We start from the raw sequence: 27,806 nt of genomic DNA, 5'->3' as shown, positions 1-27,806 counted from the left end.
GCAAAACATTACATCAATTAATTTCAATTTGAATAAGAATAAAATGCACTTAGATATTTGCACACTCTCATTCAGACATTAGTCTTCACTCTGAAACGTCTGTAAAAAGGTTTTCAGCTGCAAAGTTTCAGTAACTGACCCCAGTTTGTGGTAAAAGCTTAGTCCAGTTAGTAGTTCTATATCTCTCACCCGAACCACGTGGAACTTCAACCAATCCTCAACCCACAGAAAGTTTTCTCCAGTCTGGGGAAAAAAAAAAAAAAAAAAAGTTTGAAAAAGACTGAACTGGTGCTTGATTATTACTTGCATTAGTACTGTGTGTCGAATGGGCCAGCATGCAATGCTTAGAAGTTTTCTGAGCATTGCAGATAATCTCAAATCTTAATTCCTGCCATCTGTTATAATAAGATGTGTCAATTCATTACACAAAAATAAATGCTTCTAGATAGGGTAACAAGAAAATATGTTAACATTTTTTAAAAACTTACTTTAATATTAAATAATGGTTTTCATACTATGGTTATGTGTTAAACAGCACAGATTCTCATCATATCCCCCAAGAAATACAAAACTATTATTTTTGTGGAGCAAAGGAAAGGTGAGGTGAGAAAGGGACTCACAGCACAGCTCTCGCTGTTGTCTGGTCTGTGAGGAAGAACGAATGAGACGGCCTCCAAAGGTCCCTCACAGTGAGCAGGAGAGAAGGAGGAATTCATACAGCTTGTCAGAATCAGAAAATAGTGTGTGGGTATGGGAATCCTAGAGTCTGTGACATTCCTTCAAAATTAAAAGAAAAACACAATGGAGGAAAAAGTTCAACAAAAGTTCAATCACAATCACTAATCAATTCAGTCTGTTTGTTTTCTAATGCCCACAACAGCAAAATAATCCTTATTCCCCCTTCATTCTATATTCCCATTACCTACGTCATTTAAAACAGTCTCAGAGTTGGAAACTAAACTACTTACTTTTGGATTATATCCTTGGTATCAAAGTGTCCATTAAAGTCATAATCAAACACAGGACCACTGATGACATTCAGACCATTCCTTTCTCTGGAATATTTCCCAATTAGCGTGTCATGAATGTAGGTCCAGACATCTAAAAATGAAAGGAAACCTGATTACCAGTGTAAATTGGTCCTGTAGTCAAGCCTAAGAACATAACCACTAGGGGGCAACATTACTGCTAACAAAACCATACAAGCTACATTTATAAGTACAAATCACTTACAACACGCAAAACACTTATATAGTAGAACATGCAATAGGTATGAACTGAAACATTGAGAAAGGGTACAATATACTTGCTGAAACACGTGGGACATTTAAAAGTGAATTAACTGAACAGATATTACAATAATTTACCTTTAAAAGCATTGTACATTGGCACAATGTTGCTCGTAATTAATGAGTCAGGCTCTCTGCTGCTTGGCCCAAAATCTAAAGAAAAGTGGGATCACAGAAACAATTATTTTCAAATTATATGTGTATTGTAAACAGTACATGCCGCCAAACCTAAACAGCCTTTCCTTGAAATTGAAAAATCACTTGCAACACAGAACAATGCAGGGAGAAATGAGAGCAATGATGCACATTCATACGGATTGCAGTTTTACTGTAAATTTACTGTTGTTTTACAACAGACAGGAAACAATAAATAAGTGATTAAGAGTTTACTTGTCAGTCTCTGTGTAATTTAGTCATGTGTTGTCTAATGTACTGTTTTCAGAAATACTTACTAGGGGGATAGAAGAAGCCAAATTTGAAGATTTTATTATTTTTGTAGCTGGTACAGGTCTGGCTGTAGACGGGCAGGATTCGAGGATCAGCTCGTAAACAGTCTGCTCTTTCCTGCTTCAGGGAACTGATATTTGTCTGTTTTTGAAAGGAAATTTTGTAAGATATAAAATCAGTGGTTAACACAAGAATGCATTTGATACATAACTGCTGTAGGCGTTTTGTATACCACCACAGAACCGTGCAAAGAGATTACGCACTCAAATAAAAAATAACAATAAAAGGTATTTTCTTATTAGGTAAGAATCCCAGGAACCATTACAGAAAGTGCAAAGAACTGTTATAATCTGCAAAAAGTAATGGTCTGTATTTAATTTATTTTTTATGGCCTGTGTAATGATTTATAGAAAATAAAGTGATGACTTACTAAAACATGAATAGTATATGCAGTCCAAAGAGGCATGAACAGATCCTGGCTATATCCACTGATGTAGTCAACATTATTTAAAACGCAGTATCTGGCATCCCTCTGAAGAACTCTTGGATGTCCATATGGCAAGTGCAAAGTTTCGGCTTTTGAAATTTCTAAACAAAATAATTTTGAAAGAACAGATCAACTCTGAGATGTTGAAATACACATTTCAGCTGTAATGTCTTAGCCTGCCGGGTAAGCATTATCTCATAATTTCTCCTCTCTCTTTCTGGAAAAAAACTCCCCAAACCATTTACAACTCCCACAGCATTGGATCTCAGCTTCTCCCTGTTGCAATTCTCTTCACTGTATATGCACATAAACATTGTATAGGGCGATTACATTACAATTGTAAGATATTAATCTTTAAGCAAGCTATAGTTGACACGTTGAGTTTTGGGGGTCTATCTAAAAAGTAGTAAAGCGCTGGTTTGATTCCGAGACAGAATAATTTTATACTTAACTCTCATAACAAAACTCAGAAACTTACCACTCTCCACAATGAATAACTGTTGGTTCAGTCTTTCTACCTAAAATATTAAACATATGGTTCATGTTATTATTTAATAAAAGCTGTACAAAGAACACCAATGTATTTGATACATAAACTGATTCACTTCACCGTTGGGAATGAGAAATCAACTCTAATTCGCAGGTTATCCTACTCGAGGATTTACTAATTAAAGGGCAGAGTAATAATCAACGAACATTGGTACACATGTCCTGTTGACACTTAATACATAGTAACATAGTGAATATTAGGTCAATAACCCTAATATTTCCCCATCAGCCCCAATTCTCAAGATCGTCTAAGTTCTGTTCATAATGTTCCTTTCTGCACCAGACAGCCTGGTTTTAATAGTAAAGAGAGGGTGTCCTCCACGGTCGATTTCTTCATTCCTTTCTGGTTTTCTGGCCTTATTTAGCAGAATTTACGTGGAATAAGAATAAATGAAATGATCAGCAGGTCAACAAAATCAAATAAGAAAGTATAGATGGAGTCAGGAGCTCTGCAGCAGGACTCCTCTCAGACAGCTGCCATCAGGAGACCCTGCTTTGTGTTATCTCTTGTTTTGACAAGAAAGTGAAACATTAATTCTGTTTTTGACTTAAACTGATTTTCAAATTAACAATAAGTAATTCAATTGCATAAAAAAAAATCTCTATTCTGCTTGCGGACTCCATTAACTTTATTGTTTAATTTTTTTAACGTTATGAATTTGGGAGTTCCGGTTTAGTTCTGAGAAAAAAAGACATTGGGAATTAATGATTTTGAGGACAGTGTTCACAGTTAGACTTGCTTCCAAACTCCTATTGAAACTCTTATGGCTGGCCTGCTTGAATCATTACATAAGAAACATAAGAAAGTTTACAAACGAGAGGAGGCCATCCAACCCATCGTGCTCGTTTGGTGTCCATTAATAACTGAGTGATCCAAGGATCCTATCCAGTCTATTTTTAAATGTTCCCAAATTTTCAGCTTCAACCACATCGCTGGGGAGTTTGTTCCAGATTGTGACAACTCTCTGTGTGAAGAAGCGTCTCCTGTTTTCTGTATTGAATGCCTTGAAGCCCAATTTCCATTTGTGTCCCCGGGTGCGTGTGTGGCTGCTGATCTGGAAAAGCTCCTCTGGTTTGATGTGGTCGATGCCTTTCATGATTTTGAAGACTTGATTCAAGTCCCCACATAGTCTCCTCTGTTCCAGGGTGAAAAGGTTCAGTTCCTCAGTCTCTCAGTAGGACTTTCCCTTCAGACCTGGAATAAGTCTGGTTGCTCTCCTCTGAACTGCCTCTAGAGCAGCGATATCTTTCTTGAAGTGTGGAGCCCAGAACTGTACACAGTATCCAGATGAGCTCTAACTAGTGCATTGTACAGTCTGAACATCACTGCCCTTGTTCTCAATTCTACACTTCTGACAATATACCCTAACATCCTGTTTGCCTTTTTTATTGCTTCCCCACACTGTTTGGATGGAGAAAGTGAGGAGTCCACATAGACTCCTAGATCTTCTCATGCGTTACTTCATCTAGTTCTATTCCTCCCATAGTGTAATTATAGTGGACATTTTTGTTACCTGCATGCAATACCTTGCACTTGTCCACATTGGATTTAATCTGCCAGGTGTCGGCCCACAACTGAATATCATCAGGTTATTAAAGTCGCTTTGAATAACCCGTGCTGCCGAGATTGTATCTTCTGAGCCACCGATTTTAGTTTCTTCTGCAAATTTGACAAGTTTGCTAACTATCCCAGAGTCCGGATCATTCATATAGATTAGAAAAAGCAAAGGCCCTAGTACTGATCCCTGTGGAACTCCACTAACAACCTCACTCCAGTTAGAAGCAACTCCTCTAATCGACACCCTCTGCTTCCTATACATCAACCAGTTCATAACCCATCTACTTACTTCTTGTGGATTGGTATGACATTCGCCATCTTCCAGTCAGTTGGCACATCCCCTGTTCTAAGTGTCATTTGGAATATTTGAGTTAGCGGCCAATAAATAATTTCCCTCATTTCTTGAAGTTCTGTTGGAAATATACCAACTGGCACAGGTGATTTGTTTGTTTTTAATTCTGCTAGTCCCTTTAGTACCTCCTCCTCATCTTTCCTGATTTGTCTTAGACTGCTTGACTGGACTGACTGTTAACCTGGCATGTTCTCTGTTTTGTCTTTTGTAGAAATCTCTGTAAACTATGAACTGTTTCGATTCTTGATTACTACTACAGCATATTTCTTAAAAAAGGGCCTTTGTTTCTTAAGGAATGGGCGAAAAGTTAGTACTTATGAGTTATGAGAACACACCTGAGACTTAGTATAGGAAGTGCATGAACATCCCAGGTCATCCACTGTAGATGCTTGCTGGGAACAGTCCAAAGGAGGAGACAGTTCTGCCGGGTAGGTCGGGTTATAAAACGGTTTCTTCAGAATATGGTTCAGACTCCCATGAGTCCCGTTGTTTGGGGCAGGTGGGATTTTTAACAAGTCTGGACGAGAGAAGCAACAGGTATCAACACAATGTTTTGAGACAAATTAAAGTAAGCCCTTTTACTGGCCATGTCATTAAAGTAAAGTGCTTTTGTACGTGAGTGGAGGGCATCTGGCCATGGAGTCTGGCCTTGGTTAATCATTTCATAAACTGCTGGGGTGTCATGGAGTAAACCAATTCAGAACACACAGCTCTTGCTCTTCGGTAGAGTTTAATGCCAGAGTCATGCCTGTAGATTGTTTAAATGCCTGTAGATTATATAAACTTTAAAGGGGCCTAACTCTGTACACCAAATCAATCACTGGTGTCTAAATCTTAGGCCCAATATGGCTTACAGTAAATGTTCCACGGAGTATTTGAGAACATGGCAATATGCAGAGAAAATAAACTTACTTAGCCACTATCGTGAATGCAGATTTTAAATTTTCGGTATTGGAGGCGAGTGACACAGGTTTTAAACTGGACTTAATGTTCCCTGATTTAACCCATGGGTATTCCTTTTTGATGAAATACACAGTTGCTACTGTACCTGTTAACCATACTAAAATCATCAGATTGGAACAAAGATAACATTCATACTTGACCAAAAATATCATTATAAAATACTAATTACCATTATTTTGTTTTCATAAAATAGAAATTTGAATTATTGAAATCTGTGTTCTTAGCAATGTATTCTGCCAGCACATTCAGCATATTATGATGTATGTGCAGTCTGAAGTGTACCAATACATTAGTGTTATTGTGTTTTGCACTCTAGGTTGGATAATGGTTTGCGTAATTGTTGCCATTCCCAAAGTCAATTTCAACACAGCTTTTGACAACATAAAGAATTCTGAACACAATCCAAACACCACCACAAATGCCAAACAAGCATCAGAAACACCTTATTATTAAAATGCTTTACTAAAGCCTCACGCAGTTTCTGACAGTGAGGTGTTGACAAAACTGCACACATAATTACGATTAACATTTATCAATGTTAACCAACTTTGAATCTGAAAAAAAAAAGACAGATATGGGGGAGTAAATGTTCATCTGTGCCTTTATGAATATAATCGCATACTACCTCATCACATCAAGAAATAATTCAATTTATACAAAAATATGATTAGGCTTACCACAGAGAAGGTTATAGACTTCAATATTTTCAAAGGGTGCCACAGCGGTCTTTGATTTTATTTCTGGTCCATAGCCAATGAAAATTGCCTGTAGAAAACCAATGTGTTGAGATGTTTAATGCAGATTCCTATACACTTTTTTTTAAATACAAGTTTTCACATTACAGACAGTTAGACTGTTACAAATTCATTTTTTTTGTATAACCAAGCCCATCATGATGGCAATGGATAATGAAAATATATCCTGTAGGTAATGACTTCAGTACACTGCATCATAAAATGTTACTTTAAATAAACTTTCATATTGCATATTGTTGGAATGACTTGGTTCAAGGAATTGCTCTTACTGCTTACTTTCCACACACTAGGAAAGGAAAAATGGACAGAACAATCTACAGTCATGGCTGTTTATATTTCCTATACTTTTTTCCAAATAATGTGTCAGATTGGAATGTTGTAAAAGCAATGAGTCCTGTCTGTGTTGCTAACTCCTTACAGGAAGCTTACATTACAGAAATCACACCATTTCACTCCCAACGCAAATAGTAATTTGATACAGAGTTCATTTAAAGGGGTGAAATCAGAGTCCGGAATTTTAACCCAAGGTATATCTTCTATCTCAAATCTTATGAAAATGTGTCTGAAATAGATGCATTAATTTCTACCGCAATATAGCAGTAATGAGAAAAAAAAAAAAAAAACCTCACTGTCCATAACTACAAAGCAGCAACTAGGACTTTTATATATAATATTTTAGATTCCATTTAAATTGAAGGGCAGCATGTCCTGTCTTAATGTATACATGGACTCTTTCCGGCACTATTGACAAGAAGGTGCAAACAGAAGAAGGGACACTGTGATATCTTGTCTCTTGCTACAGATGAGCCAGAGCTGGGCTGTTTCATGGCTTTGTGGCTTGAATGCTAACTTTGGCTGAGCAAACAAATCTACAAGTCCAGGTCAGACAAATGCAAAATGCCAAGAGCATGGTGAATCGACATAAAAGAATGACTAAACAACTGCTCAGTTTACAGGAATATGGTTCCTCACCCGTGGTTGGTGAGCACACATTTACACAGTTAAAACCATTACTCCCACATTACTGTAACAAGCCAGAAATAAATGTAAGCAGAGATCCCAAAAACAGGGAGCGGCTGATTAACAGAGAACCGCAACGGACTGGAGAAAGCTCAGATTAAGTGGAGTAGCTGAAAATCAGCCAGGGGAAAAATCATCAGAGAAATCCTATGGTAAGCCAAATGATATCTTAATAAGGTGCTTTTTAAATAAGGTTAATAAGGTGCTTTTTAAAGATATCTCTAAATGATTTACAGATATCTTTAAATAGAGATATCTGGAATTATTTGAAGATATCTTCAAATATTTGCAGATGTCTTGAAATGATTTAGAGATATCTCTAAATATTTGAAGATATCTTTAAATGAATTACAGATATCTCTAAATGATAATTTGGCTTGCCATAAAATCCAAAACAGTGCATGGGAAATTCCCCTGAAAAGAAAGTGGAGTATTTTGTTTTCCTCCTGAACCTTTGCAACAGCTAACTTCCCCTTGAGCTTTTTCACTCAGCCTTGGAATCACATGACTTCACAGCCGTGGCCAGGAACATTCCTTTCCCATGTAGCGGGCTGCGAGTGTGCAGCTTTGTTTGGCAGAGGGCTATAGATATCAGATTCCAATACATTTTACACTACCAATAGAAAGTGACACATTCATGCAAACTCCTGCAGAAACACAAATGATATTTTGTATAAGTTGTATAAGTTATAGTTATCCAAGTGTAAAACAAACTAAAGCCTGTCACAGATTAGATCATTTTCAATAGCTTGCATTAAAATAAATAAAGTTGGATTTACGAGGGTCATGCCATACAACTACGCCCTTCCCCAACATGCTGGATGTAAGTGGCATATATAGAACAGATGGTCAAGTCTTAAATCTTACCTGCATATTGCTGAACATATTGTCTGAGCCATGGAACCCTCCTTTGCAATACTTCAGAGCTCTGGGTTTCCTGAGAGAAAATGAACCAGAATGAACTCACTCCATTAATCACTTTACCGCTGTAATAGACTTATGGTGAACTACAATTAGGTCAGGTCATACATACATTTAAAGACAAATGTGACTGTTGTCTTAATAGTTAAATCAATAATTGCGCTACATTCATCATATGCAAGACATATAGTCCTGCATTTTATCGGTCATTTGACGTATAACATTGACGCATCACAACGCCCGGGATTTCTTGCCGTTATATATCGATTCTGTTAAAATAAGGGGGAAAACACAGACACATCAAAACAAATCAAATGTAAAGGAATAATCTATGAATCAGATCACAAATCTTGAACATTTAAATAAGGTTCATTTTTACATTTGGTCCAAACTGGCCTATTTTTTGCATTAGAGATCAGTACCTCTTTATGCATGCAGCCTTCCACACTGACCCCAGCTACCAGGGTCAATAAATAACCCAGGGAGAGTAAACGTGGTAAACTATCAAAGGCTTCCCGTTTAAGAAGAGCTCTATGACTACACAGAAGCACAGAATATATAACCTTTGTAGTCCTGTAGAGCCAGCAGTGGCTGAAAATCTTTTGGATTTTTTAAAAACAATGTTTCAAACTGGCAGATCAAGAATTGTCTAATTGCAAGATATGATTCCCTGCCCACTTCGATACAATTTTACATTAGTTTTGAAATGCAACTGTTCTTGTGCCCTTTCGCTTAAAATAGCTACACTATCCACTCTGCACAATTGCTGTGCGGTGGTAAGAAATCAACTCACACTGCTGCCTGCCACCGCTGCTTCATGTACAGATGGGCTTTCTCGATCCTGACGTTATTGGCGAAGTGGAAGCGCTTGGGAAGGTGATGCTTGAGGTAAGGCTTAAGGTGCTGGTCAGGACTTCTGCACTTCAATAGAAATCAAAACATGATAATAATATATATATTTAAAAATAAATGTGAGAAACGTTACACCAGAACTGTTAAAAGCCTCTGTTTTCAGAGCAGTTTGGACCATATAGTCACAGACGGTTAGAAGGAAAATATAATCTGTAAACTCAAAAGAATGGGGATGACTCGACAGTGCACATTTCAGAGGATGTGTGCATCTGTCATTATCTCTCCTGTGTTAGTATGAGAGCTGTAGCGGTGAGCTGAACTGATACAAAATTGGCAATTCTCAACTAGGAAGACTTAGAAGGAAAATAAACAAACAAATAAATAAATAAAATTATTCCAAACAGAAAAAAAACAAATGCCTTCCGCAAATGTAGAGTAAATTCCACATACCGACAGATTCTTCACAACGCCCTCGTAGTTAACTAGAAAAAATAAACCCAAGAGTTAACGGTCAATCATCATTCTTCAATCATGGTAAAATACTACAAAACTGAAAAAATATATAGCATATAGCCTACAAGTGAAATAGTCTTGAGGAAGATTGTTCGGCCTAATTCGAGCAGCGGGTCCTTGTATTACGGTGAAGTCGTCTACATCCATGTAATTAGACACATACTCAGCTGTCTTGCAGCTGGCTTCTTCCATTCCTGAAATAAAACATACAAGCATTATGTTATGGACATTTCCCCCCCTTTTGATTTGCTAGTTTGAAAAATAAATTAATAGGAAAATCTAGGAGAACAGCACAATAATATAATTTTAATTGATCAGTCAATTGAAATATATATTAAACAAACAATTTAAGTGAGTGGCACTAATGGTTTTAACTACATAAACACTTCAAATTAAACAATGAATTTCAGTTCTACAGTGAGGGAAAAAAGTATTTGATCCCCTGCTGATTTTGTACGTTTTCCCACTGATAAAGAAATGATCAGTCTATAATTTTAATGGTAGGTGTATTTTAACTGTGAGAGACAGAATAACAACAAAAAAATCCAGAAAAAACGCATTTCAAAAAAGTTATAAATTGATTTGCATGTTAATGAGTGAAATAAGTATTTGATTCCCTATCAATCAGCAAGATTTCTGGCTCCCAGGTGTCTTTTATACAGGTAACGGGCTGAGATTAGGAGCACTCTCTTAAAGGGAGTGCTCCTAATCTCAGCTCGTTACCTGTATAAAAGACACCTGTCCACAGAAGCAATCAATCAATCAGATTCCAAACTCTCCACCATGGCCAAGACCAAAGAGCTGTCCAAGGATGTCAGGGACAAGATTGTAGACCTACACAAGGCTGGAATGGGCTACAAGACCATCGCCAAGCAGCTTGGTGAGAAGGTGACAACAGTTGGTGCGATTAGTCGCAAATGGAAGAAACACAAAATAACTGTCAGTCTCCCTCGGTCTGGGGCTCCATGCAAGATCTCACCTTGTGGAGTTTCAATGATCATGAGAACGGTGAGGAATCAGCCCAGAACTACACGGGAGGATCTTGTTAATGATCTCAAGCAGCTGGGACTGTAGTCACCAAGAAAACAATTGGTAACACACTATGCCGTGAAGGACTGAAATCCTGCAGTGCCCGCAAGGTCCCCCTGCTCAAGAAAGCACATGTACAGGCCCATCTGAAGTTTGCCAATGAACATCTGAATGATTCAGAGGAGAACTGGGTGAAAGTGTTGTGGTGAGATGATGCCAAAGAGCTCGATTTTGGTCTCAACTCAACTTGCCGTGTTTGGAGGAATGCTGCCTATGACCCCAAGAACACCATCCCCACCATCAAACATGGAGGTGGAAACATTATGCTTTGGGGGTGTTTTTCTGCTAAGGGGACAGGACAACTGCACCGCATCAAAGGGACGATGGACGGGGCCATGTACCGTCAAATCTTGGGTGAGAACCTCCTTCACTCAGCCAGGGCATTGAAAATGGGTCGTGGATGGGTATTCCAGCATGACAATGACCCAAAACACACAGCCAAGGCAACAAAGGAGTGGCTCAAGAAGAAGCACATTAAGGTCCTGGAGTGGCCTAGCCAGTCTCCAGACCTTAATCCCATAGAAAATCTGTGGAGGGAGCTGAAGGTTCGAGTTGCCAAACGTCAGCCCCGCAACCTTAATGACTTGGAGAGGATCTGCAAAGAGGAGTGGGACAAAATCCCTCCTGAGATGTGTGCAAACCTGGTGGCCAACTACAAGAAACATCTGACCTCTGTGATTGCCAACAAGGGTTTTGCCACCAAGTACTAAGTCGAAGGGGTCAAATACTTATTTCCCTCATTAACATGCAAATCAATGTATAACTTTTTTTAAATGCGTTTTTCTGGATTTTTTTGTTGTTATTCTGTCTCTCACTGTTAAAATACACCTACCATTAAAATTATAGACTGATCATTTCTTTGTCAGTGGGCAAACATACAAAATCAGCAGGGGATCAAATACTTTTTTCTCCCATTGTATATGCTTCTTTTTAATTATATCAAGGTAAAATAAATACATTATTTTCCAATCCCACCAAAACTTTACAGTATGTCAGTACATAAAGCAAAAAAATGATAGATTCATTAAGATTCATTTCACAGTTCTCATGAGAATACCCTGTTACACGACCATGGAAAACTTATTCAAGATGTAGTGTAAAAAACAACCACAACAACAACAAAAAACAGGTTAGTATAGAAAACTTTGATTGCAGAAAATTACTTTTAAAACTAGCCACTTTGTTAAATACATTTCACATGAGTATCATTTTTTAATTTGATTTATTTTTAAACTACAGTGATCCCACTAGCATCCTCTCCACCCAAGATTGCTGGCTGTTGTTGGGAGACAATTGAAAGTTTCCATCCAGATGAAAACCATAATGTGTCATACTATTATATCTGGAATCTCTGAATTTAAAATAAAGAAGGCAATGCCACCATGCCATTTCCTCTGTGAATTAGGTTTCCTTTCTTTCTATACATGATACCTATAATCAAAATCAAGAGAGTGTAATCCCTATGCACTTAGTACAGTCTAAGTACAGTCTTTCTAAGAGTAAGTCAACATACAGAGCAGCTAGGTTGGACTCTGGCATTCAACAACACACCCCTTTCACTGTCGGGATGCAGTGAGAGATTGCAAACTGCCCTGTACTATGACTGTTAATAACTACCTCTGACCATGACTCACGCTTTAAAAAGGAAAACATATTCAGTATTAAGCATATCAAACAATGCAGGGTTTATATCACTTAATGTTATGGTACTCACAGACAAATAATAATAATTAAAAAACCAAAACCAAACAGAGCACAGTTGTGTTTGTAATTCTACCCACAAAAGCTTTTCTGTTATTCCCTCTATTTATACATCACCCAGCTGCAGCAGGCCTCCGGGCAGCGCAGGGTGAACTGTTACAACAGATATCCCCTCCATGTCTGAAGAAAGGTGATAAGGTAGTACATAATAACATGGAATAAGAGTGGCGGTGTGTTTACCATGATCAGACACAAGGATAAGGTTAACACATCTATGCAAGTCTCTCTGTTTTAGGCCATCCATTAGCAGCCCCACCATTTGGTCCACCTTCTTCAAGGCTATTATTACCTGCAAACAGAAGACAGCAGTGAAAAAATGAAACTGGTCGAGAATCTGAACTGAAGCTGTATTATTATTATTATTATTATTATTATTATTTTTACAAAAGTTTAGTATTATAAGCAGATATTTTGAAGATAATTTCTTTAAAAGGGCAGCAGTACAGAGTAGTGGACTCTGAAGTGGAGGGGTGTGGGTTCAATGCCAGGTGGAGAGACACTGCTGTTGTACCCTTGAGCAAGACAGTACCTAGACTGCTCCAGTAAAAACATAGCTGTAGAAATTGGTAACGATGCATAAAAATAATGTGATATATTGTAACAATTTTAAGTCACCCTGGAGAAGGGTATCTGCTAAGACATATAATCATAATTAGATTCATATTTCTTAGCAGACTGCTCAAAATTTTCATCCTTTAATAGCTACAAAATGTGGGAAACTGCCTAAGTTTTAATAGAGCTATAGATGTATTTAACAAATGTTGATATATGTACAATGTACACTGCCATGCTCACATAATAACAATTAAAAAAAAAATGTGGTTAGAGATGCTACAACATTTCAGCAATAATACAAATAAAATATTAAACCATATTTAAACATGATGTATTTGTGGTTTTGCAAAAACATGTTTCTCACCTCGCTGCTCACTGGTCCATACCAATGCCCTGAAGCATCAGGCTCCTCCAAATACAACGTGTAAAACTGAGCTCTGAAAAGAACATTAACCTTGAATGTAAAATGCAGGGAATGGAAAACTGCTGCTGGTGAAACAGCACAGGAATTTGTCACAGGAACTGGTGGATGTGCAGCAGAATTGCAGGAATTGTTTTGTTCACAAACTGACAGTAAGTTTTTAGGTTTAAACACAGTGGATCATTTTTAAATACTGTACAATTAGTCCATTACCACTTTTCTTACTCTCATATACTGTCTAATAAGATTATGTGACCAACTGCTTTTCCTGACATTTTTAGTTAAATGCTTCTCTATGTTTATGAATAATATTGTTACAAATGTTAGTGACAAGTATATCATGTTAAAATTTCAGACAAAGCTTAAGCTTTCAGACAAAAAACAAAACAAAAACTAAAACTTAATCAGGCCTCAAACTCAGAGTGTTGCCACATAGCCATTATACGTACGTGTATGATTTAAAATGATGTATTCGACCTCAGAAAGATCTTCTGTTGAGTCAAAGAATAATAATTCTCTAGTTAGCCACAGGGCCTCTTTCCCGTGACTAGAACACATACCCACTGCACAAACATGTAACTTTCTTAACATTAATCATTTAGCTTGACTTATGATGCATGTTTGAACACAGATCTTTGTTCTACATTGAGGAAGTCAAAGCTGTCACACAATACATTAAAACTATTATTATTGTTTTCTTGACAAAACACTTTCAAGTTTACTAATTTCCCTGTTTCACACCGTGGACATGATACAAATTATGGTCACTAACAATGACAACTATCCAAACCCCGGGCATTTTCTAAGCCATATATTTTTCTAGTAGTGTGTTTACTACATGAATACACAGGGGTTACTGACTTACTGACTGACATCAGATAATAAGAAAGGCAAGTTCTATAATGGGAGAAGCTTTTCAGAAAGAGCAAAATGCTCTTGACTTGGCGTTCATTAGCAAGGGAAACGGAACCTCTTAAAGAATAGATAGAGTACATATATGGTGTGTTATTGTTCATACCTTTCTGCTTCAGGTAAACTCAGCCACCGAAACACAGTTGCAACCCTCTCTTCAAATGCGATACTCCTAAGAAAACAAATACAAACCTTCAGATTTGTCTTCAGGGATATTTCTGGGATATCGTCTAATTCTTCACAATCTATTATGTTACAAAGATGTCATGGAGACAGTATGCTTAGTCTCTCAAGAATCATCAAGGAATCATGAAAACAAACTGTGAATGTTGAGATTATAAGTGCATAGTGCACGTAATATAGATATATATAAACAAATCCCAACCTGTTATATTCAATGTGGAAGTTGGGGTAGGTCCCATTGATTGCCACATCTGATCCAGGCCAGAAGAATGTAGCAGCCTTTAATCTGTTATACATAGCAGTCAGCCAGATCTAGAAAGATAAGACAGTGGCTTAATAAGGAGTTGACTTACGAAATCTTACAAGAACTGAACATGTCAGAAAGAATGATTAATTAAATTACCACTTAGTAACCAAGCAATCTAATGGATCAAAATAAAGATCACCCTCAAACCCTTGAGTGCTCCAGGAGATCACATTTCCATAAAACCAGGACATGATCCCCAGAGCCAATGAGACTATTCAGGTCTTATTACAATACAAGATAAATTACTTATCAACATGTGTTAATCATATATGTTTATACATTGAATAATTATGATTTCCGAATTAACAACCAAAGCATACCAACAATGATTCAAAGTATTTCCCTGCAATATAAGACAGATATTCCACAACAAAATGCCTCAACCTGAAAATAACCTGCCATAGGAATGAAGTGAAAGATTATGGTCTTCTCCTTCCCTTCGTACTACAAGCATTCCTGAAGCAGATGAAGGGAGTCTTTAAACCGTAGCATAATGTGTTTGAATTAAAAGGTTGTGTGAAGGAGCTGCCAGGCGACAGACAGCAGAGGAGTAAATTGGGAAGGTGACAGGAGTAAAGGTCCAGAAATGGGAGCTTTTTTTCAAGGTACAGTGTCAGATAGAACCATGTATAATTATCCTCAATAAGAACAAAATAAATCATTTCACAAAACCAAATGAAAGACAAAACACAATCTGGGACTGTGGCCAACTACCTAATACCCATAGTCATTTCTGATGACTTAATACAGTCAGGTACAATATTCCCTGCCACATAGCTGGTAGCAACAGACTACACCCAGACTGTTCCATACCCAGCCCAAAAGGGAGGCAACACACAGGTTTATATAACTGTAGATCACTCCACCCCTGGAGTCACACAGACCCACACAAAAAGCAAGTAAATGATTCATTCACTAAGCATTTAACCCATTTTAACATTTATCCTACTTTTAAGTAACCAAATCCATGTAACTGTCTGAAGTCAATATGAACCTGTTTCAAGTAATGGCTGATGGATAATTTGCATTTACAACAGAAAATCAACACAGATTTAGGGTAGAACATGTCAGAGCAAATTTGACATAATAACCACAGCTACGCATTTCTAATCTGTGTTTGTATACAACATGCAGCTTTCATTAATTTAAATTCATAGTAAATCAAATCTTGTGGCTAGATAGACTCATCTTTTTGGAGAAAAAATATAGTTTTAATGTTCTTGTAATTGTCTAAGAATGCTTTGAAGTTTGTCAGACACCAGTGAGGAACAAGTGTCGTTCGTACTTCACAATCAAAGCAAATCAACACCATTCACAGTCTTATTAGTGGTTATGCGTGGTGATGAAAGCCATTATTATGTCAAGAGATTAACAAAAATTGGATAGCAAGAATGATCTCTTAAAATTTGTCATAATACTCATAGTTTTCTGTACAATTCTGAACTGAAAAATATTTGTTTTTAAATAGTCCGCAATCTAAGAAGACTTTCCACAACCACGATATCCCCTACAAAATGTTTGGTGTATAGATTTGAATTACAATGCATACTTACAGGCTGACCTTGGTACCAATCTTTATTGAACTTTTCAGGCAGTTTAAGGCCGAAGGTGGCATTTCGAGTCACGTCATACATATGGTTATCCACAATGCCGTGAGATTCTGGATAAAGTCCCTGAAAGAGACATAGATGTTAGTGGACTTGGTCAATTTAAAATGACAACCGTGCTTAGAAAAATACTCCAGTTCAGAAATACTCACTGTAACAATGGTGTAATGATTGGGAAAGGTCTTTGTAGGGTAAACTGGTCTCATGTCAGTAAAAGTTCCACATTTTTCTGAAAAAACAAACAAACCCCCATAAACAACCTATTTTAAAAGTTTGATTCTTCTTATAATAAGTTTGTTTGCTTAAACCCATAACTCTGCAGGAGAAAATGCTTCTTGTAAAACTTCACTTCCAGGCAGGTAAGGACACTGAACTGGCACTAATAGTGGTAGTCTGGCACAACTGTTTGATTTGATGTTTGCATTCCAGTGACAAAGAGCCTGATGCTATGTCTTTCCTTGTTTTTAAAGGGCCAGAAGTAAAGTAGATGTGGTAAGAGCCATGTGTGTGGTCCTTTTTCTCATCGTCAGATATATCTTCACTAAAACAAAGAACCTGAAATCATCATAATGCTTTCCTAGGTTCTCACATAAAGGCTTGGGCAGCCTAGTTTCCTTGCTCTATTCCTGGCAATATGCTCTGAGAGTATTCTCGGTCAAATAGGCAAAGAGTCTAGCTCAGAATAGCAACAGGAAATCATGATAACACCAGTAATATACAGTGTGAGTCAGGAATACAATAACTGGAAAATTGGAAATTAACTTTAATAACCACATACTTCTTCTTGGTCATTATCAAGATCTGGTCTGACAAATTCAGAGTTAATAGACCTCATCTGAGTTTGTGGAAGGGACACTGCTCAGTGATGTGCTTCAGTATTTGTATTTCTCCACAGGTACGTAAGGGGTTGGCTCTAAGGCCCCATCGGCTGAACTGGGGCCCCTGATTAGCAGAGACCACTACCACTTTGCTGATCTACAGGGAGTCTGCAGAAAATTCCTATAATGGGAGGAGGGTAGTAGGTGAGTTTGTCAGCATTGAGTGTTAAGTGTGGGGCAACACAGATTGTTTTCAAACAGCTTGTGGGTTGTGGGTTGTGGCCAGCTGGTGGATGTGTGGGGGAGTGATGTTTGCCAGACCAGGGAGCCAGGGTAGGGGTGTTGAATAGAGTTTCCAAAACCGGGAGAAAATTCCAGGCCTGGAATTTTGGAGTTTAAAATGTATGAACCCGGGGTCCCCGGGGCACCCGGGCTTGATGACAAATTATTTCATAGACATATAAATAGGAAAAATAAGCAATATGGGAACAAAAACAAGTCACTAAAAACACTAAGCTCACTCTAAACTTTTCTCTCATACAACGTTTTCAGCACAGTGTGTGCACCATGGTATCTTGCAGACGCACGTCTCACCCTGTCACACACTGTTGGACACATAAAACTTATTATTTGACTGAACTACTGAAATTTTTGTTTTTCCCCCTTATTTTATTCATATCAACAAGGTAATACTAAATAAGTAAAATAACGAAATTTTTGTGTCTGTACTTTATGTGGAGCTGAAATTAAACACAAACTCAGCTATACTGCATTATTATTATTATTTATGAATTCACATAGTTATTATTTATTGATCATTTGTAATAAACTGAAGCGACCTTGTTGAGCCCCCAGCTGTTTGCAATACCTTGTTTGCACACTTTTTGCATTTGGCTGATTAGCCGTGTACGTCTTGTAGGAAGTAGAACCAAACGGAGCTTGGATCGAAACATTTTTCGTATTTAGCAATAGTGCTCAATTATATTGTAGGTTTTGCCGACAGGATACTGAATGAACATTCCTGCTTCAATCTTCTCACCCATTGAAAAAATTCACTAAAGTATACAAGAGTTCACTGTTGTGCCGTGCACGCAACACCCCGGTTTTATACCTATGCCAAATCGTCCGGGTTGCCCGGGTTTTCAGTGCCCTGGGTCCCCAGGCTGGAAGCACTAGTGTTGAATGAAGGGTTCCCGTTATGATTCGTGTGATTGGGCTCAGCTGAGCAAGATGTGTGTGTGATGGGCTTGACCAGACAGGAGCACAATACTCTGCTAGGTAGTATGAAATCCAGAGAGGCACCACAGAAACGGTTTTATACCTTCTTCTTCAGATATGTTTTGCATTGGTATGGTTACAATGCAGCAATCCAGGCGTTTCTGCCAATTTGCTTTATACAAATTCCATCACATCATCCTAGGACCTAACTAGTATAATTTAATTCTATATTTAAGCATTGGCCTAGTTAGTTCATTTTTACTTACTTAATTTGCTTATTGCTGGCATAAGACGACCCCATTTTTTCAAGTATTCAGCTCTGAAGCCATCCAATGAAAACAGGATAACAGGGGGTTTTGAAAATCTGGAATAGATTAAAAACATATTTCTATTCTTTAAGGCCCCTAACTCTTCTTAATTAAAAATGGAAAGTACAGAAATAACACAGAACATACACAGTAGATAATATATAATAATACAATCAATGCATTATCTGCACTTCACTAAATAATAGCTCAATGTTTTCCAAAACTTAGAACAGAACACAGACTGAGGATTCAGCCCACACACCCACATGATTGAAGACAGGACGTCATCTGTTGAAAAGGTTGTGGGCAAAGCCACAGTTTCTGCTCTGGGTTCCTGCAAACATTACTAGCTTCACTTCACTATATTTGTCTCCTCCTATTGCAGACAGCAAAACAAGAGCCACCCACAAAAATTCAAGGAAAATAAAATTGTACAACTCCGCCAGACAGCTTTAAATATTTGTGTTAATTTAATGAATAATCAATAATCCCTCTCATATCATTATTCTCTGGAAATATAATCTGACTCTAGTCTTCAAATGTTACACTGAAAAGATTTGTTGTGATGGGTGTGGACAATTTATTAACACAAATATTGTTAAAAAAGGGGGTTTAATTTAGTTAGAAGACGTGACTATTACAAAGAAGGATCCGAGCAGGTTTTACATGATGATTATGATGTTGATGTCTATGTTGTTTTCTGCTGCCTATTGGCATATACCTAAAGTCTTCAAAAATGCCAAGTGTTCTGAGCTGAGCATGACTTTTTGGGCCTACTTTATTAAAAATAAATAAAAATATGCTTACACCTTAGAGATAGGGTGAGATGGTACAGTATTTAGTTACTAATTAATTATTTAGGATTAATTACGGTCTTAATTGTCATTTTATTGACAATTAAATATAATCATAAATCTCTAAAAACCATTGCCATTCTTACTTAAAAAGGATTACAGGTTTGAGACATGCTAGCATTTTATCAGTATATATTTTTCTTCCTAAATGTTTTGAATCAAGTCTACAAATGCACATATCAAATGGCACACATATACACCTCAAAACATGCTGCAATGCTGCAGGGGGCTAGCAACTGGCCCCTGGTATCAAATCCCAGATCTTCTGTGTACCAGTCAGGTCATGACCCCTTGGCAAGGCAGTTAGATGAGACATATGCTCTTTGGACCCACTCCAATATTTGATCTTATATTCATGTTATTTTACAAACTGCATGAAAGGATTCCAGAGTTTAATTTGATGATACATGCCAGGCAGTGGAGCTACAAATTACAGACTGTCATAAGTCAGACTGTAAGTATATAATATAATATAAAATTATATAATACTGACACAGGTGTTGGTAGAGCCCTGCAAGCCAGGGTTTCCAAGTTTCTATTTCAAGACTGGTAACCATAATCTTTCATTTGTGTCTATTTGTCCTGGGTTGCAAAACTCCAACAAAGTATATGAATTAGCTTTACAGTTTCATACCCAATCTAAAACCACAAAAGCTTAAGATGACATAAAACAAAGAAAGGGCCGGCTGTACTGCGTGGTTGAAAACACAAATACAAGATTAAATCAAAACAAATATCAGACTCTGGGGAAACAGTTCTCAACAGAATGCTTTGAACTGGGCCTGGACACGGCTAAACATCGCAATTGCAAGGCAAAATAAAATATACATAAAAGGGCTCTCTGGACTTGGGTAGGAGAGGTTGTGTTACCCTGATGGACATTGTGCCAGGTCAGTTTCTTCACAGTCTTGCTCCTGCCAGCTTTTCTCACCTACAAAAGAGACACAAATCAATGATTAATATCATCTTCAACAAAGCAACTTCACATATCAAACATGCAACAACCTTTTTCCAATCAACCATCTTCCCACCCTGCTGCTAAAGGCACAATGTAAGGTGAGTCTCTGCGTTCCGGCTCAGACACCGGGGTCCAGAGAGGGACATTACAGCAGAGCTTTCAGTATAGTGTGGGGCTGGAAATGGCCCCTCCCATCCTTTCATTAAAGACCCAGTGCAGTGCTGCAGCCCAAGACTCATCATCGTTCCCTTGTAAATGTGCATCATGATACAGGCATCAAAAAGAAAGGAATTACAATTCTGTGACAAATCGGCTGGAAGACGTTTAGTTCCTATTCACAATTAAACACTTCCCAATCAATACTTAAAAAAAAAAAAAAGGCAAAGCCATCTCTCTAGAATTATTTTAAACCCGCCCCTGTTCACGTATTGACTGTGTATAGCCACATTAGTCATACAAGGACCACAAATATCACTTAGCCACAAATGCGATGACTTGGTAAGTTTTATGTAAAACCAAGGCACTATCTTCACCACTTCAAGAAAGCTAATGATGGTAGTAGTACTGATGGAAATAGTATTTTCTTATAGAGTGGCTGCAAACTGAGATATTGTGATCTGTCTTAAAGAAGAAGAAAAAGACAAATCAGTGCTAAGGCTAAATATATGCTTTAAGTAAACCCTATAACAGAAGAATGTTAAGTATGCCATTAAAGTAATAACAGGCTTTGGTGAAATTGCAGGTATTAACATAAAGAGTGCTTTTAGTTTCAACATCATAGCTCTTACCTTTACAAATACTGTTATAGTTTGCACAGCAATCTCCTACTTTCAGACAATCAGTAGAGCAGGAACAAAGGCTGTGCGGATGCCTTTTTTCACCACAACGGAACTTGGTACACGTCCAGAGCTGAGCTGCAACATATAAGATCAATGTCACACACGTTGCACAAATTGCGTTTTCTCAGACATTCCAAGGCAAAAAGCAGAAGAGAACTAAATCTGAATTAAATTAATTTGATGTATTTTCTCTCCCCTCTTCTAAGTAAGAGATACACTACATGGCCAAAAGAACGTGGACATCTGCCCATCGAACATCTCATTCCAAAATCATGGGCATTAATATGGAGTTGGTCCCCTTGCTGCTATGACAGCCTCCACTCTTCTGGGAAGGCTTTCCACTAGATCAGGGGTGGCTAACCCTGGTAATGGAGAGCCGCAATCCTGCAGGTTTTCCAGGTCTCTCTAAATTACCAATCAATGGATACCTTGAACACAGGGCCATTTTGCCTAATTAAGACCCACAATTTATTCTATTAAGCAGTTAATGATCTGGATAGAACAAAAACCTGTAGGCCCTGTGGCTCTCCAGGACCAGGGTTAGCCAGCCCTACACTAGATGTTGGAACACTGCTGCGGGGATTTGCTTCCATTCAGCCACAAGAGCATTAGTGAGGTCTGGCACTGATGTTGGGCGATCAGGCCTGGCTCACAGTCGTTCCAATTCATCCCAAAGGTGTTCGATGGGGTTGAGGTCAGTGCTCTGTGCAGGCCAGTCAAATTCTTCCACAATGATCTGAACAAACCATTTCTGTATGGACATTATACAGATGAACGGGGGCATTGCCATGCTGAAACAGGAAAGGGCCTTCACCAAACTGTTGCTACAAACTTGGAAGCACAAAATCTAGAATGTCATTGTATGCTGTATCGTTAAGATTTCCCTTCAGTGGATCTAAGGGGCCTAGCCTGAACCATGAAAAACAGCCCCAGACCATTATTCCTCCTTCGCCAGCTGGCACTATGCATTCGGGCAGGTAGTGTCTGTCGGACTGCCGGATGGTGAAGCATAATTCATCACTCCAGAGAACGCATTCCCACTGCTCCAGAGTCCAAAGGTGGCGAGTGAATCCATTAGTTATAAGGGGTGTCCACATACTTTTGACCATGTAGTATGGGTGTGTGGTGTATATATATACACCAATCAGCCATAACATTATGACCACCTGTCTAATATTGTGTAGGTCCCCCTTTTGCCGCCAAACAGCCCTGACCCGTCGAGGCGTGGACTCCACTAGACCTCTGAAGGTGTGCTGTGGTATCTGGCACCAAGACGTTAGCAGCAGATCCTTTAAGTCCTGTAAGTTGCGAGGTGGGGCCTCCATGGATTCGACTTGTTTGTCCAACACATCCCACAGATGTTCGATTGGATTGAGATCTGGGGAATCTGGAGGCCAAGTCAACACCTTGAACTCGTGATTCATCAGACCAAGCCACCTTCCTCCATTGCTCCGTGGTCCAGTTCTGATGCTCACGTGCCCATTGTAGGCGCTTTCGGCAGTGGACAGGGGTCAGCATGGGCACCCTGACTGGTCTGTGGCTACGCAGCCCCATACGCAACAAACTGCGATGCACTGTGTGTTCTGACACCTTTCTATCAGAACCAGCATTAACTTTTTCAGCAATTTCAGCTACAGTAGCTCGTCTGTTGGATCGGACCACACAGGCCAGCCTTCGCTCCCCACGTGCATCAGTGAGCCTTGGCCGCCCACGACCCTGTCGCCACACACACACACAGGTGCGTCTTGATCATATGTGCAAAAAATGTATTCACCCAAAAACATATTTCTTTCTCATAAACTCATTATCCACATCAATATATCATAAATTACTTCGTAATAAATATTACCCAGTTTTTGTACAATCAATTAATCAAACAAGTGTCCATATTTCAGAGTTAAAATCACTATTTCAGCGATTCGGTCTCAATCCAGCTATTGCACAATACTTGGGGCAGGAGAGCTCACTGCCCCACTCCAGCAGGCGGGATTTAAATGGGACGTAGTGGTGAAACATGCCTGCCCCTCACTCTTGTATCAGTCCACATGGTTAGGCGGCTGGAAAGACGGCAAGCAATGCGGCTGTGGCTGCACCTGCAAAGTGGCTGCAGAGCTTCTTTGAAAAAAATACACACACACTACAATTGCAAGACAACTTGGTAATTAAATAGCTTCCCCCCGACAGACCAGACAGCTCTACATTACTCAACAAACTACAGACAAGGGTAAAACTTACAACAGGAAATGTTCAAGTGTATGGTAAGATAAGAAAACTTGGCTGCTCTAATGTGGTCCCTGCATATTGTCCCCGTCATCGTTAGCAGGAGATAATGGACTAACACGGGGTGAAAGATTTTAAACTTCAGAACGGGCCAAGAAACACGACTGAAAGGCTGATCCTATTTCTTGTCAATTTAAAAACTGACACATTCTCCTAAAACTCAGTCACAGGTGACTCTCAGCTTTACTGAATTCCATTTAATTTTCATGTCATTATTCAAAGAACGATTTCAAAAGTCGGCGTGGTTATCAATTCAGGGATGGCTCCACCAGTATTATTAGCCACGAGCCACTACTGTATATATATTACATATATGCACTGATTAACCTAATCAAGTGCTAGGTCTTAAAAAATGCTCCCAATACTTCCAATTGTGACAGATACTAGTCTTCGACTCTAAAACACACAAGTAGCTCCAAAAGGCCAGAGTTATTCTAGTTGATCTTTGCCACAGGAAAGTGGAAACATGTGGTTTCTCAGTCGTCATGGTTTTGAAAAACATTAAACACACTTACTTGGCTCCAGACACACTTCCTGGAAGTCCAGACAGCAGTTTCCCTCCTTTAAGCACAAACTGTCACATCGGCACACGTCATATTTGTGTCGGGTGTCAAAAGTACATCTGTTCTTGCAACTTTTGCCTGCCGAAGAAAATTATGAATTGCAGTGAAATGTCATAGAAAACAGGATAACAGTAATGTACAGTTATAGAAAGAATCCCACACAACTAGTATCTGAAATACATTTCAAATTGAAAGGAAAGTGTAAAAGGAGTAAAACTCTAGTTCTTTGTGTGGGCATTGTCCAACAGATAAAAACAATTACCTTCATCAGGACAGCGGCGTTTCACTGCAAAAATTATGGCCAGGATTATGATCAGCAAACAAAGCAGTACCACCTATTAGGAAATAAAATATTGATTTTAAAGTGTTTTATTGAGGCCAGACTCATGTTACATAATGATATTGATATTTCCATTTTCATTCGAGACTGGGAAATGTGTCTGTGCCTTAGCAACAGAAAAATATGGTATACGCATACTGGACTCATTGAACAAGGCTGATCGCCAAAAGCAAACACAAAATGTAAACAAAGAGTCCTGATGGATGACAGATGTCTCACAGATTTGGGTCCTTGCACAACGTTTTGTTGCCTGCCAACTCTTTTTTCCAGTTTTTGTTATTGTTTCTATATATTTTCCTCAAGAGCAGAGGTGCTATCCCAGGACTCCAGAACAAAGCTAACACTTCTCATTAGGTCTTGTCAGCACTGCAATAAATACATCTGTTTCCTTCCTCACCACTCTCTCCAGCTATTCCCATGATCTGGCTGCTGATCTTGCTGTGAGATTCAATGTCACAATAAACAACATCTTCATCAGTGCACGTCCCTACCTCCTCTGTAAAACTAAGGGTTAAACGTACGGTTTATTGAGAAATGCCTTCAGATTCTTCAGTGTGATGCAAATTCTACAGTGAAAGTAAATTATTAAGTTTTAATCAATCCTACAGGAGTACAATTACTCCTACAGTATAAAGCCTTTGATATTTATACACAACTTTTAACAGATTTTGGATAAAGCAATTACATCTGCCCCTCCCCCAGTGCTCTTCCAATTAGTCCCATACTCAGATGCGAATGGACTGGTACTAGGGTGTGGGTATGGGGAATTTTGGAAGAAAATCCAAAGGGAACGACTATGTATTAAAAGTAATTGGCACTCTGACTGAAACCAACAAAACAGAGAGTGTGAGCACAACAAGTAACCAGCAAAACAGGGAGGTTCTAAATGCAGCACAGTCAAAATAATTTCCATGGTCTAAAAGGTTTGACACATTTGGTTTTACATTCATGAAGCTAGAGGGGAATAAAACTACTTCCAGATTACTCTGAAATAATCATTTCTTTTTGAGAAATAGTAAAGAAACACTGTTAAAAACAACCATAAGATAAGCAATGGTCTTATACAATCCAGTGTGTGATAAAGACTACACTAAAACTCTTCCACAGAACTTGGTCTTCATGGTGCTTGCATGTACTGATTTAATCTTGCCATCTTGCAAGAGGAATTCATCATTGAATCCACTCAACAAACCAGTATGCCAGACATATGGAAAGGTTTATCTTAATTGGAGTAAAGAAATACCATATGTAGCCCAGCATTCATTGCTTCAGACTGTTGTTGTTTACTGAGCTGGGCATGTGGGGATCTGTTTTTAGTTTTCTTCTCAGTATCCCTTGAGTATAAATGGTCCAATTTACTACAAGATGTTTATGTTCTACAGGTCTCTCTGGATCTCTAATGCTTTAATTCTCAAAAATAATATACCTTATCTTTAATTTAAGCAGTGTTACAATACATTTAAAATGAGAACAGTACAGTTAGACATGTGGACTATAAGGACAAGATCACAATGAACTGCTGTGTCTGGTAAACTTACACTAAGATAACTGAAGCAAATAACCTAAACTAACATTTAGTTTATAAAAGGAACCTTGCCGTTTTGAGTGGAAACACGTTTTACACATTGCAATGTGTCTGTCTGTGCAACAACAAACTACTACAGACTACATATCTTGAAAGCACAACATAACATATAGTTGCCTGACACTGGATACATTTGCCCAAGATGAACCAGTGACAGCGGGCCAGCACAACAACACTCAACTAAAACAACTGTGTGAGGTTTGTTAAAAAATATGCAAAACTTTTGGGAAAAGGAGAATGATTATTGGCCTTCAATGTCAGGTTTTAATGTCACTGTTCTCGTTTTCAATTGCTGAACACAGCTACACATTGACTCATTGTAAGTCAAGCAAGTAAAAAAAAAAAAAATGTCCTCTTAACCTTTCTGCTAAACTGATATAAACTTTCTTCCAAGTTTGAGACAAGAAAAGTAGATTTTATTTTATATATATATATATATATATATATATATATATATACACACACACACACCACTTTATAGCTTTACCTCGAACAACAGAGGGATAAAAACAGAAAATAATACAAGCCGCTGCATGCTCGTAACAGAGAAACAAACTGTTGAACATGGAGGAGCATTATGAACACTTTGCACAGGAGCACATTATCTGCCAATCCAGCTGCTCGGGGGCAGGCCAGGCAGATAGACAGGCACGGCCGGGGGAGGGTGATCCATGCCGGCCTGATCTGACACTTTCCCTGCAAAGACCTTACGATCTCAGTGATCGGAGTAGATTCGTGCATTTAATGTGACACATTGGTGCAATTGCAATATGTGCCGATGGTACACGATTATGTGCTTATAAAAACGCCTTTAAACTAGGGCTTGCCATAACAAGTTAACTCCGTGTGTGCATTCTGTTTCATGTATGTATACAGATCTGTGTACATGCAATACAGACAGCAACATGTTACAACTTACAGGCGCTGTAAACGACACCTGAATCATGTACACAAAGGTTACTTCAGTGGATACAATAATGCTCTTGACTTTGGACGGATACACTCGGACATACAATGTATCACATCTGGCAAAGTTTTTCGCTACAAATAGTGGTTTCAAACAGTTTCCGCATTATCTTCTCTGTAATCTGGAGGTTTTGTAAGCTGTCCAAATTAGCTTTTTGGGCGACTCACCCCGGTGAGAAGTTTGCATGTGTTGGACTTGCTGCTCCTCTGCTGTTTCCCCCGCTGCCCCGCCGCTTCCTCCGGCCCGAGCATAGGCGTAGAGACCGCCGGCTGCGCTGCCGCCCCGCCGCTCATTAGTATTTGCTCTGCCTGTCTGTCCATTTCTGGATCGTTTTTTTTTCGTTTTTAATCCCCACGTTTGAGAAGATGTTTGATTCAGTATTTAAAGGACAGGCGCGCAGAACCGCCTCCTTTCCTTTGACGTGCAGCTTTTGCTTCTCACTGCCAGAACTGCATGTGTGCCTGCGCTCGGGGCAAAGGGTGTATCAGACTCGGCACATGTGTGTGAAAGCAGACGAGCTGTACAGATCAAAGAA

General features: G+C 38.6%; 1 protein-coding gene across 1 annotated transcript; it reads right to left on the bottom strand.

Annotated features, from left to right (window-relative positions):
* On the bottom strand, window positions 1-27,741 carry enpp1 (ectonucleotide pyrophosphatase/phosphodiesterase 1). Its single transcript, XM_066706365.1, has 25 exons — window positions 27,439-27,741; window positions 24,642-24,714; window positions 24,332-24,457; window positions 21,486-21,611; window positions 20,610-20,670; window positions 18,844-18,941; window positions 16,694-16,770; window positions 16,488-16,607; window positions 14,830-14,939; window positions 14,551-14,616; window positions 13,476-13,548; window positions 12,737-12,845; window positions 9,772-9,900; window positions 9,644-9,675; window positions 9,135-9,262; window positions 8,288-8,357; window positions 6,323-6,410; window positions 5,018-5,199; window positions 2,702-2,741; window positions 2,167-2,324; window positions 1,742-1,877; window positions 1,368-1,442; window positions 969-1,101; window positions 621-777; window positions 1-243 (listed from the first exon to the last, which is right to left on the bottom strand). The coding sequence occupies exons 1-25, from the start codon at window positions 27,589-27,591 to the stop codon at window positions 79-81; spliced, it is 2,685 nt and encodes an 894-aa protein (XP_066562462.1). The 5' UTR covers window positions 27,592-27,741; the 3' UTR covers window positions 1-78.
* Between the last annotated feature and the right edge of the window lie 65 nt (window positions 27,742-27,806).

Source organism: Amia ocellicauda, chromosome 1 (genome assembly GCF_036373705.1).
Source record: "Amia ocellicauda isolate fAmiCal2 chromosome 1, fAmiCal2.hap1, whole genome shotgun sequence".
Classification (NCBI taxonomy): domain Eukaryota; kingdom Metazoa; phylum Chordata; class Actinopteri; order Amiiformes; family Amiidae; genus Amia; species Amia ocellicauda.
Note: the sequence above shows the minus strand (reverse complement) of the source record. Positions and strands in the feature narration are given on the sequence as shown.